Source organism: Metopolophium dirhodum, chromosome 6 (assembly GCF_019925205.1).
Source record: "Metopolophium dirhodum isolate CAU chromosome 6, ASM1992520v1, whole genome shotgun sequence".
NCBI classification, from domain to species: Eukaryota; Metazoa; Arthropoda; class Insecta; order Hemiptera; family Aphididae; genus Metopolophium; species Metopolophium dirhodum.
In genome coordinates this window covers 6,343,417-6,356,106 of record NC_083565.1, presented here as the reverse complement: position 1 = coordinate 6,356,106, position 12,690 = coordinate 6,343,417, and the positions used below count along the sequence as shown (strand labels likewise).

The 12,690-nt window shown below is 29.5% G+C and overlaps 1 protein-coding gene across 3 annotated transcripts in view; it reads right to left on the bottom strand.

Annotated features, from left to right (window-relative positions):
• LOC132946359 (alpha-actinin, sarcomeric) overlaps positions 1–7,872 on the bottom strand; it is a 33,745-nt gene extending 25,873 nt beyond the window's left edge. For 2 of the 3 annotated variants that reach the window (XM_061016335.1, XM_061016336.1), the window contains exon 1: positions 7,348–7,871. In XM_061016335.1, the coding sequence (XP_060872318.1) occupies positions 7,348–7,467 (120 nt within the window). In that variant the 5' untranslated portion in view covers positions 7,468–7,871. Of the gene's footprint in view, positions 1–7,347 lie in introns of all 3 variants that reach the window. The other variant, XM_061016337.1, reaches the window with a different exon arrangement.
• Between the last annotated feature and the right edge of the window lie 4,818 nt (positions 7,873–12,690).

Below are 12,690 nucleotides of genomic sequence, written 5' to 3'. Positions count from 1 at the left end.
AGAAACGAAAATTTTAAACATAATATTATTTTATAAGTGTAAATAATAACAAAAATCTGTTAAAAATAAGCTAACTTGTGAACTCAGCTTGTGTATCGGAAAAAACTTTATATTATACTTATTACTGTTATAATTTAGAATGCGGGTCACTTTCACTCGTTTCCCAGACGCGTATGGTAAAACGTGATGTACATTGTACACTATATTATTGTGCCAAAGTAGAAGAATTCGTGCGAAAACGAAACCAGTACCACCCAAAAAGTATGGGCATCATGGGAACAGCTTTCACGATTATCGTAGGTATTGAAACGATAAGAAAAATCTTCCGAAATTCATAACATAAGTAAAAATACATAGGTATTAGGTAGTGATATTATAACATTATAATTTATATCATAGTTATGGTTACCATAAAATATATAATACATTTTTACTATTATAATCTACAATAATATGGCAACTGACAAGGAGATCGGATCGATGAAGCCGAAAATGAAGAAATCTCAGCTAATTAGATGAGAATGGATGGATGACGTTTTCAACTCCGACTGGTGAAGTTAAGAAATAGGAATAGAGCCAACAATCGGTGATAGTTACCACCTGAATCATCTACTCCTCTTGAGGACCTCTTCCCCCCGTTTCTCTTTCCCATTCATCAATATTTTTGAATTCTAGGTGATGATAGATTACACTACGTTTTAGGATTTTAGGAAGCTAATAATCTGGTACCATTGCTTTATGACGATTAATACATACATGATCGTAAGCAAATTTTCGTCGGAAACAATACCTTTTTTTCGGTTTGAATTTTTGAAATCGTGGGCAGTGAGGGAAATATGGATTCCCATTGCTGCTTCCCTATCCACATCGTTTATTGAACAATAACAATACCTATATAAATTATAAATACTTACGAATATACGATGGGAATCCTAAAGTATCGTTTAAAACTTTAAAATTAAAACTGTTTAAAGATAATATTATCTTTAATTGCAACGAGCAGTACTACAGTATTGTTCTATAATAGTACTACGGTAGCTCATCAAACCTCGAGTGCGGTTTTCTTCATACCTACCAAGCGATAACAACAATATTATATATTGTTATCCCGCGAATCGGGTACGGCAGCACGACGGGCGGAACTCAATATAATAGTACCTATAATATTGTTTGTGTGCAACCGCGCCCGTGTGATACTGTGATGTATGAACGAGTGAAATTGGTGGAAAATAAATCGTAAATGCCCGATAACGGAAGCGACTGCGGTGGGGCACATTGTCGACCTTTCGGAATAAAAACGGTCAGCGGCTGCATTCTGACGCGATAATGACGTGAAAAACCAGTAACAACATGGGCTTACGTATTGCCGTTGTCTTCATTTCTATATATATGCGATTGGGAGGGAAAGCAAAACCCACTTGGCAACGGTACAGTGGCGGTGGCATAAAGCAAATAAGTTTTTTTACGCGTCGTTTAAGAGCTACGCCTTTACACAGAGGGTGTCCGCAAGCATTTCGGGTATCCACACCTCCTACGATCAAGAGAAATCAAAAATAAGAAGTTGTTTTAAGCATCTAAAAAAAAAACGGAGATTTTAAGCAAATGAATATTATCAGTGGTAGTTTTAACTTTGAAGCGCTTACGAAATTATTTCCTAGGTAATAGGTTATTGTCGGTTTTTGAATTACTGTTATTATTTGAGAAATCAAAATATGATTTAAACACAATTTTAATTTAAATATCAAAAATCATGGAATAAACGAGAAAATAACTCACTATAATAAAATCTTCTTAAAAAATTATAATCCGTTAACTTCAAGTAAGCAGAATTTGGTCAGTCATTTTTAGGCATGAATTATAAATTTGATGGGGTGTGGCCGTGAGAGGTAAATACGACAAGATATAACAATAGTATGATTATTGTCAAATAATACGATCAGAGCGCACCTAACATTTTTTAAGTGCTTATATACATAATTTGAAAAACATACATAGGTATATTTTAACTTTCCCGTCCTAATCAATACCTAATTCCGCAGATTCACACACATGTAGTGTATATTATATTATTGTAGTACAACAGCGTAGATGATTGTCGCGGAGGCCCTCGACGCCCGACTGAAACGATCACACCACAGGTAACGGCGGGCGGACGGCGCAGTTTATTATTTTCTTGTCGGAATTAATAAAATAGGAAAAATCAAACGCGCGTTCAATGTCGTCGCATCGAATGGCTAAGGGGGGGGAGTGAGGGAGCGCGCCGAAAGGAACCCGTCCGCGTCCGTTTACGTTCACCGTTTCCCGTACGTAGTTGTCAATATTCACAGTCAACGATGCCGCGGCGTAACAACAGATAACCGCTGGAGCGGAAACGGGCGGCGGTGAGCGTATCACGGAAATTAAATGTTGCAAGACATCTTGTGGCGGGTACCGTATTAATTTTGGCCTGCAGTCTTTGATATACCTAATTATAATCATTTTGGCGAAGTCTTTTGTCATTCTGTTTTCAATTCACGATACACGATAACCACCAACGTTAGATTTTCCAAAAAACGTGACCTACTGGCTACCCTAACACCGATTTTTTTTCATATACACCAGATTACCAGATTATATTATATTGCACAACATATGCGGAATGCGGATAACTACCAATTACACATATGAGCATACGACAGGTAACAGTTTCGCAAAGTATACGGAGATATACCTGTATTCCATATTATTGACTATTTATCCTTATAAACAACTTAACATTTTCAGAAAATGTATTCCTGCACATATATTTTTCGAATATTGACATATAATATGTATTTCGGGACAAAATAGTTAAAATCTAATAAGTAATAATAAGTATAATAATTAAATTATTTATGTAGGTAATTGAGGTATATTTCTTGTGTTTCTACATGTTAATATACATTATAATACAATTATTAACATTATTAATAGCTATTAGATAATATAGAATATCCCTATACTACCTTTTAAAGTCCAAATTGATTTTGTTTCGATAGTTTGAAGTTTGATCAATCATATTATACATTACTACGACATTAATACTTGTGGGTGGTCAAAAGTTATAGTCTCTTTGATACTACACAATTTTATACGTGTTTTGTATAACTAAATTATGGAATAATTACGGAGTGCTCCGTTTTCCCACAACCTTCAATACTCAGTAGTGTAGGCATAATTATTATTGTATGCACCCGCATATTATACAGTCCATTCTGGTATAAATTATTATTGAGAATAAGTAAATATAATATTTTATTTACATTAAAAGACCAAAAACCAGCAAACTAATTGAAATTGTGATCGAGAAAGTCGAATAAAAACAAAAACGAGCAGTGAAAATACGAATTCAGAACGTTTGGATCACTCGTGTAAGGCTATCGAAGAATCTGAAATCTGAATATAAAATATAAAACAGGATTCTCGCATTTTTAATTTAAATACTAATGTTTTCTTTATATTCGATCACGAGGTACTTAAGAAAATATATATGATACATTATATTAGAAGCATTATTAATAACCTTATCACAATAAAACTACTATACTTAGTAAATACCTAATAAATCAATGAACAAAAAGATTTCTTATATTAGGTTCAAAATAGGCTTTTTGATTTTATTTTTTGTAGCAACAACTAATAGCTAACACAAGCAACACCACATACCTACTCATTGAATTTATTTAAACTCGAGCACGCAATGAATGTAAAGGCCCCTTTAGGACTCCATAGTAGGTAATAATATTATAATTATGTTAAAACCTGCTAAACAGAACACTCCTGTGAAAATCATATAGGTCAGTGATTCTAAATCAATGGTACACCGTACACGAAAAGCTCATAGGTGGTACGTAATACAAAAAGAAAATAACCAAGTAAAAAAATGTAGAATTATTATTGATCCAAAAAACTCTAGTAATGTCATGAGCAAAAGAAAAGAGTACGAAACATCGAGTTTCATTGTAATAATAATTATTTCCATTTAGTTCGGATTATGAAAAATCCGAGGTATCGACGATCGACATAATATTATAATAAGAATATACTGTGTTACATTTTACACAGTTATTTAGTTAAGTATAGTTTAATTTACTTATAACTCGATTTAAAAAGCTTTTCTTTGAAGTGGTATTTTCAAAACTTAGTAAGATGTTAACTGGGATATAAAAAAGTTGAAAACCGCTGAAATAAGTACCTACCACCTATTGACTGATGATATACTCAGATGATTATCCGACTAATCGTTTAGTACAACCTCCATAATAGTCTATAGAATGTCATGTAATATAAATACACGATAAAATCTATAAATTCTTGCAATAAATTATCAATTATTACTTATCACTTATCAGTAACTAGAAATTAGAATTTTATAAATTTAAGAATAATACATGAAAGAAATATATCTATCCCATTTTTAAAGCTCAAAGTTTACACAACAGATTACTAAATCAATATAAATTATCAATTACCAATATAATAGTGTAATTAATTAAAAGAGTAATTTCATTAATCAATAACTTATGGAAAATATACTTGGACAGACTTATTTCTTGGTAAAACACAATTTATTTTTAAATAAAGATACAAAAAATATTTTGTATTATAGTAGGTACTAAACGTCATCAATTATCTTTTTGCTAAATAATATTAACATATTATTACTGACTTACTATAATCTATTAACATTTAAATAAATAGGTATCAATCTTTTTAGAAATAAAAATAATATTGTACTAGGTCAATAGTCTATATATTTTTAAACGACTACCTTATTGAATAAATAAGATGAATTTCTTAAATCTTCAATCAGCATAAATGTCAAAGGTCAAATAAATTATATGTTCATAATTAATATACGAGAAAAATTAAAAAGAATACTGCATAATCTAAACACAGTTAATTTATTTACTACCTACATCTCAGATAACCTTTTAACTCATTAGGATAATTGCTCTAACAACTAAGCGCATCTTCGACACTACCTATTAATATTTAATATTACATTAATAAGTTGACCCAGCTGAAAAACTAAAACTACATATTATTATTTATTATGAATAGGATATGAATGAATTGACCTAGTGTTCTGATTCACCACATACATCATATTATGTATACTGTATAGTTTGACAATGAATAGATTTATGTATATGTATACAATCAACACAGGCAATAAAATATAGTATGATATATCCTTAGTAGAGAAAAAATATTAGAGGTTAGCACCGTGAAGATTGGACTGACCGTTGTAGTGGCCTCGATTTTCACGCATGAAAAAACCTTAGGAGATCGGTCACGGTTCAGTTGGCACTATATTCGATCAGTTAAACTAGACTACATAATAGGTACACAGAAACACTAATATAGAACCTTAAACAGAAAATTAAATAAAACAAAAATAATTATATTTCAGTTTGGAATCAAACTATTAAATAATCCAAATCCGAATATCCACCAAAATTTAATAGTTAAAATGTTTAAAAAACTATTTTTCGCAGGTTAGTGATTAAAATAGTTAATTTTCTATACAATAATTCAGATTTAGTGTTTTACTAATGTCTATTCTAGAATTTATTTTCTAAAAAGTATTTAGGTAATTAAAATATCAATAAATAATATTCTTTACAGTAAAATACTTTTTAACATAAAAAAATATCTACCTTGTTTATCTAGGTACCTAATTGAAAACAAAAACCTATTGCTAATTAGTAGTACATATTATCTAACTTATATCACCTAACTCGTCCTAAAAAAATAAAAATAGAAATTGCATAGATAGGAATCGTTAAAAAAAAAATAATAATATATTATGTAGATATCCTTACTTTCAATTAAAGTAAAGGACATAACATCAATAACATAAATTACCTACTAATAGTTGTTAACATGAATTAAATTATCATTGTTGAACGATTAGTAAAGAAATATTGGTTATAAATGTTATAATAATTTAAAACGGTCAACTTTAAAAGAGACTTTAGGTCTATTTGATTCTGGAAAAGCTGCCAACATTTCAAAACTAAATATAGGTGGTGTGTAGGATTAGAACTTTTGTGAGCCAAGTCTACAATAACAAATGACAAGTACCTACCAATAAAAATTATTTTGAAAATACTTCAACTTACAAGAACATTGTTATACTATTATGGAGTAGGTAGAACTTAGGTAGACCTATTTTAGTTCATATCAAGTCAATATGTAAGTAAATTTAATATTTCATAAATAAATAACAATTTATAATAGGTAGCTAATATCTACAAACTTCAATAGATAAATTAAATAGGTAGGTACCTAACTCATTCGTGAAATTAAACAAATATAGGTACCAGACCAAATAGTATTAGGTAAGTTATTAACTTGATATAGAAATTTAAAATTAGCAAACATACAGGTAAAATCAAATATCTAATAAAACTTTGTTTTCAATATCTAGTTAAATAAAATAACTTGTAACATGTAACATCAAGGTTAGCTTTGGGGGGGTTTCCCCCACACTTCTCTTGTAACATTAAGATTATTTTATATTTGTATCACAAATTTGATACAAATATAAAATAAAGGTAATACCTAAAATACAATTAATTTGGTTACATTTATTACCATAATTTATTTTAAGTAATTTGCAATGCATTATAAATTATAAACAGTATTGAAATATAAAAAAAAATCTGCAAGCAGGCAAATTAATCCAAAATAATTAACTGTCATAAGTACTGATGAGATAACATTTTTGATAACATTTTAAAATTGAGGGGCTCTATTACAAGCCTCTTAAATTCTGCTTAAATGGTAAGTAACCAAAAAAAATGTTTTCAAGTGTACTGAACCTAATGCTCTGTTGTACCTATGAATGTGCATATTTTTTTTTTAATACTCAATAATTAATAACTCAACAAGTAGGTATACCTACTTGCGAAATGTATTAATACAACTAAAATTACATATAATATAGAGGTCATATATGTAACTTGAGCTGTTGAAACTCTTTAGCCACAGAAACCAGATATTGTTATCACTGTGCAAACTTATAGTAGGTATTAAAATTAAATCACAAGTTTGTTTTGATAATGGGAAAATATCCGAGCACTGGAGGATGTAGTTATCACTTATCTGCCTACCTTTCGCACGTTTGAAACTGAGAACTAATTTTATTTTTAAATATACGATTTACGAGACAAATTACTGTAAACGATTATACGCATTTCGCGACAACAGCAAATCATCTTAGAGCGGTTAGGTATACAATTCATTGATCTAACAGTTAACACTACTTATAATTTATAGCACTCAATTCGTCGTCGGATCTTGAAAATCCCAAACATTTACCTTTTTCTGTTGTTTTTCCCACGCTGGGTCCAACAGCCCTTCCCGTTCCCATTCCTCTTCCGGTTCCATGTACCCGTTACTGTAATCGATGTCGTTCGAATGGCTGTTCATGGTGATCATTTGGGAACAACACTGCGGATGTTATATACCTTCGCGACGGTCGTCGACGAATGAGTTAGGAGTTTGATTTTCAAAGTGTTATCTCGACGGTACTATAACTGCCGGGCGGTGCACCATAGAAAAATGTACCGAATTATTTTAAAATGAAAAAAAATTTTTTATGATTCTTTGCGACGGTAGATCGGTATTTAAAAGTTAAAACACTGGCTATATATATATATATATTTATACTTTTGCGTGCGTATATTTTTACTTTTATATATACACATACATATATGATATATAAAAAAATATATATAAGCTAAAACGATAAAAAAAACCGCACTAACGACCGCCGGTTACGCGTATATACATCGAAGCGGACCGTGTTCAGTGTTGTTTTGTTGACGCGCCGCAGATGCGTTCTCGTTCGTCCCCTGCGCCCGTCCCGCGATCATCCTGTAACCGACTCCCACTCCGTGACAGCTGGACGTGCGCCACGGTTTCGCTCCCACCGACGACGACGAAAAAACCAACGACCGCAGTGTGACCACGCGCCGGGTGACGGGTTTCTTTCTTACGTACAATCGTAATTCGTAAGTGCCTCCACCCTCCGTAGGCTGTAGGCTACGACGACAATGCCTACCAAAAAATAATAATATTATGTAAAAGTAAATTATTACCTACTGAATAAGCATTATAGAACTATAAATTATAATAGTAAATAGTCTATAGTAGCTAGTAGGTACTACTCGGTACTCGGTAAAGTCGTCAGTATAAACTATATAAGTAATTTCAGTAATTTCTGACTTCTGTACAAGTGGAAATCGGGTAGGTACCAGCTATTTATATCATAGAGAAATACCAATTTTAAATACGCAGTTAGGTACCTAAAAACAATTTTTGTACAGCAAAAGTGAGTTTCCTGGATTTTATTTTTAAAATAGTAGCAGGCGTATAATATGTCCTATTAACAATAGCTACACGCCTGGCGCCTGCACTAGGTATATATATAGTAGCCCAGATAAGAGGGACACGTTCTCGGGGCTCATCTCTTTCTACAAAATATTTTTTAATGCACACATACAAAAAAAGAAAACTCTTCACATTACAAAAAAATAAATAATTGATAAGTTCGTATTGAATTGATATTTTATAACAATAGGTACATTATAATAAAGTTGGTAAAATTAGTGAAAATGAGAGTTTTAAACAGTGTATGGTAAGGATACATACATGGATACCATGTAATTATTGACTTATATTCAATAGATAATAATATCAACACATTATTTAATGATGAATTTATATTATATTACTAGACGTATTAGGTGTTATCAAGCGCATACACAAAAGGGGTTAGGGGTTCAATGCCCCCTCCCCAAAAAAAAAAAATTCAAAAAAATTACTAAATGTTTTTTCCTTGTTTTAAAGAGTAAAAGTGGGAAAATGTGTAACCTAAGCGCCCCCATCCCAAAAAAAAAATATTTTTTTATGTAGGTGCCTGAGTGTTATGACATATTATTTGCGTGAGGTTGCAATATTTTATATTAGTGTCCAGGGCTTAAAATATAATTTTTTACTACTTACAAAGTTACAACGACATAGTATTTCTGGTTAAATAATTTATAATCGTTTATACTTAATAATATTTTCATTTTTGATGGTTTTATTAGTTTTAGATTCTGAGCGGAGAAATAAATGTATAGATTTTACAATGATGTGTTTTTTTATATTTTTTTTTTTTGTATCCGTCATCACAGTCTGGGTCAGTATAACTGCTACGATTTTCTTTACATTATCTTGTTCGATGGAAAAGTGAATCTAGTTGGTGCATTCAGGAGCTAAAATTCCCAGTAGTCTTCAAAAGCGACGTGAAAAACAAAAGAAAAATTAAGGAAAAACGGGAATTTTTACGCAAAATCGGTTTTTGACAAAATCAATTTAGTTTTTGGTGTAACTCTTAAACAAATGACCGTAGATACATGAAATTTTAACTGAATGTTTATATTAGCATTTTCTATACACCATAACATTTTCAAAATATTTTGACTTATTTTGAGCTGTTTAAGGACATTTTCAGTTTGAAAATTGAATAGAAGGCTCCTAATAAATTGTATCAAAGGCAAATGAAAAATATTAAAAATCCAGTCATAATTTTTTTTTTTAAGCATTTAAAGTTCAAATATTGACAAAATACGTAAAATTCACGAAAATATGCAAATTATTTTGAGTTAGATATTCATAATATTTTTGCCATTTAAATCTAAGATTGAGTACAATTACTGTAATGGTAATTCAGGCTAGGATCTATGTAACAATAACCAGACTATTGTTCGAAAACAATATTTCATGAAAGAAACGATTTGGTTTTATTTATTTTGATTGTCATGCATGGAGGTTATAATATGAATATAAGATGTAACCAAAAGTTTATGTTTTGTAAGGACCGTGGTATAGATTTCAGTATAAATAATAATTATTATATTAAAATAAAACAAGAATAAAAAAATTTAATCAAGGCAAAGGTAATGCATTATGCGGAGATCTATGCAACAACCAAATTATTATACGAAAACAATTTCACGAAAGAAAAATGTTTACGCGTCATGCAAGGAGGTTATAATATTAATGTAAGATTTAACCAAAAGTTTATGTTTTATGAGGACCGTAGTATAGATTTTAGTGTCTGTTTGTTCTGAGAATACGCGTGATATCTGAGCTCAGTACTCTTGGGGATTTCCATTTTACCGCCCGCTGGACAAAATACGTCGCTTTCCAACGCTTCAACCGTCATTGAAAACTAAACTTTCGGTGCAGGTGTGACAAAAAATATTTTATATATAGGTACACATTATTTTTTATAGGCATTTGAAGTTGCCATTTTGACGAAATCGCAGTATAGGTATATTTGAACGAAACATAACGATTTTAGTAAGTTATTTTCATGTAATTATAAAATGGTTCTATTACGTTTAAAACTACTTTCTATACATAATGAAATTTTCAAAATAGTTAGACTTGTTTTAAGATATTTACACCATTAACCGATTAAGTCGTTCATAATGCATGCTGTTGACTGTTTAACGGACTTACTTCATGCTGTACTTGATACGTCGTTGTATCATTAATTGTATTCATTGGATAAAAAAGCTTAAACATTTAATGCAAGGTTCATTGTAAGTTTTTATAATACCAGTTGATAAATATTAAAGACTAATTGCCACGATTTTTTTTAAAGTACATTTTAAAGTTCAAATTTGACAAAATTTATCAAAATATGTAAATGTTCAAATATGTATATAAGTATTATAGTTAAAAAATTATAAAATGTTCAATTTTTATAACTAAGAATTGAAAATTTAAAACGTACTTTCAAACTTTAATGTACTTACTATACTTCATACGTCGGTATTGATGTTTAAGCTAATAACAATAATATATTATAATTTATTATACTGTACATAAAGTTTCACGTTATAATAATTATTATAATATAAAATATGCGATGTTTTTTAACAACCTTTCATTCGGCCAATCGAGTACAGTACTAACCTAACCTAACCTATTATTGAAAAAAAAAATTACTGTAGTACCTATAGTACCTAATAGTAATGTATTTAACCAATAAAATATTCTTAGAAATTGCTAACACACATCAGTCACTTCCTTAGAATTGTTTTTCTTATTCAATGATCTATAATTGAATTCAAATTTAACACATCCATTTCATGACTATATTTTAGTGACCTATATATGACTAGGTGCTTTCAAAACCTTCTATACAGCAGAGCGACTTACCCGATTTTTATATTTTAAGAAATTTTACTGTAACACAGAGTTAGTCTATTTTTCTTTTTTGAATAAATCAAAAAAAATTTCTTTTTTGTTTTAAACTGTTTTTTTCTGTTTAAAACAAAATAAATTGTTTTAGTTTTAAACAGTTATAAACAATGTTTTAAACAGTATATTTAAAATAACTTAATTTAAATTTAATATGTAATTTACTTATATGCCAATATGCCGTGTACCTAGTACCTACTACTTACTATAGTATACGTTTCACAGTTTATTAATTACTTATTTTAAATCTTAAAAGTATTTAAATGTATTTTAAATATTTTCTGAATGGATGTTTCATGGGGACATTATACTATGCAGTATACCTATATTATTAACTATTAATTAAAAACATTTTAAATTTGGCAATTTATTCAATAGAATTTAAAAAAAGATTAAAATGAAGGATGGTAATTGGTAATATTATCTAAAGAATATCTATTATTATTTACTATTAATAATAAACACAACAAAAACACAATATTCACTTGGATTTTACACTATTTTAAACATATGTTTTATTCATTTTAAACAATGAACAAAACGTTTAAAACCAATATTTTAAATTCAGGTTGTAAACATGTTTAGAACATTGTGGTTTAAACATAACAACCCTGCTGTAACATTACTATAACATTAAAGGAGTTAATATTTTATTGTTCAAAAGAAGACACGCCTAGGCACTTAGAGTAATAATTAATATGTATCTATGTCAATTGTCAATTCTATACTATATATACATATAACATATGTAAATAGTAATCATAAATACTCTAAACATAAGAAATACTTCGAAATAAGTACTTATAAGACTATAAGTATATGTATGTATGTCGAATGTTCATACTGTACAATATCCTTGTTTTTTTCAATTTAAAACTTTAGTTATATGTATCAATCTGAAATCACTTTTAATTTCCTTAAAATTAAATTTATAATATACATTGTTTCAAAAAAATATATTAAATCAAGGAAATGTGTATAATTGAATCATGAATTGAAATTGCAATTGTATTAAATTGATTCTTATTGAAATAACATCCTTTAATAATAAAAATAATAAAAGAAAATTAAAAAGAAAAAAGAAAACAAATATAATATTGGACTTAAGCTTACTTCTAATTCGATAATTACCTATATATTTTTCTTTAAGATATTTAGATCTATAGTATAGACGTATAGACCATATAGACGTGTACACGAGTGCGCCAATAATGAACCGGGATAACATCGCCCGACACTACTAGGCGGTCTAGGGTGGATCTAGGGGTCCAAAAAGGTCAATATCACCGGTTTCCTTTTTTTAGTTATTAACAAAATAAAATAATTTCTCACCAAATTTTTTATTTAGATAAATTTGCAAAAACAGGACTGATAAAAATAAGTTATAAAAAGTTATTGATA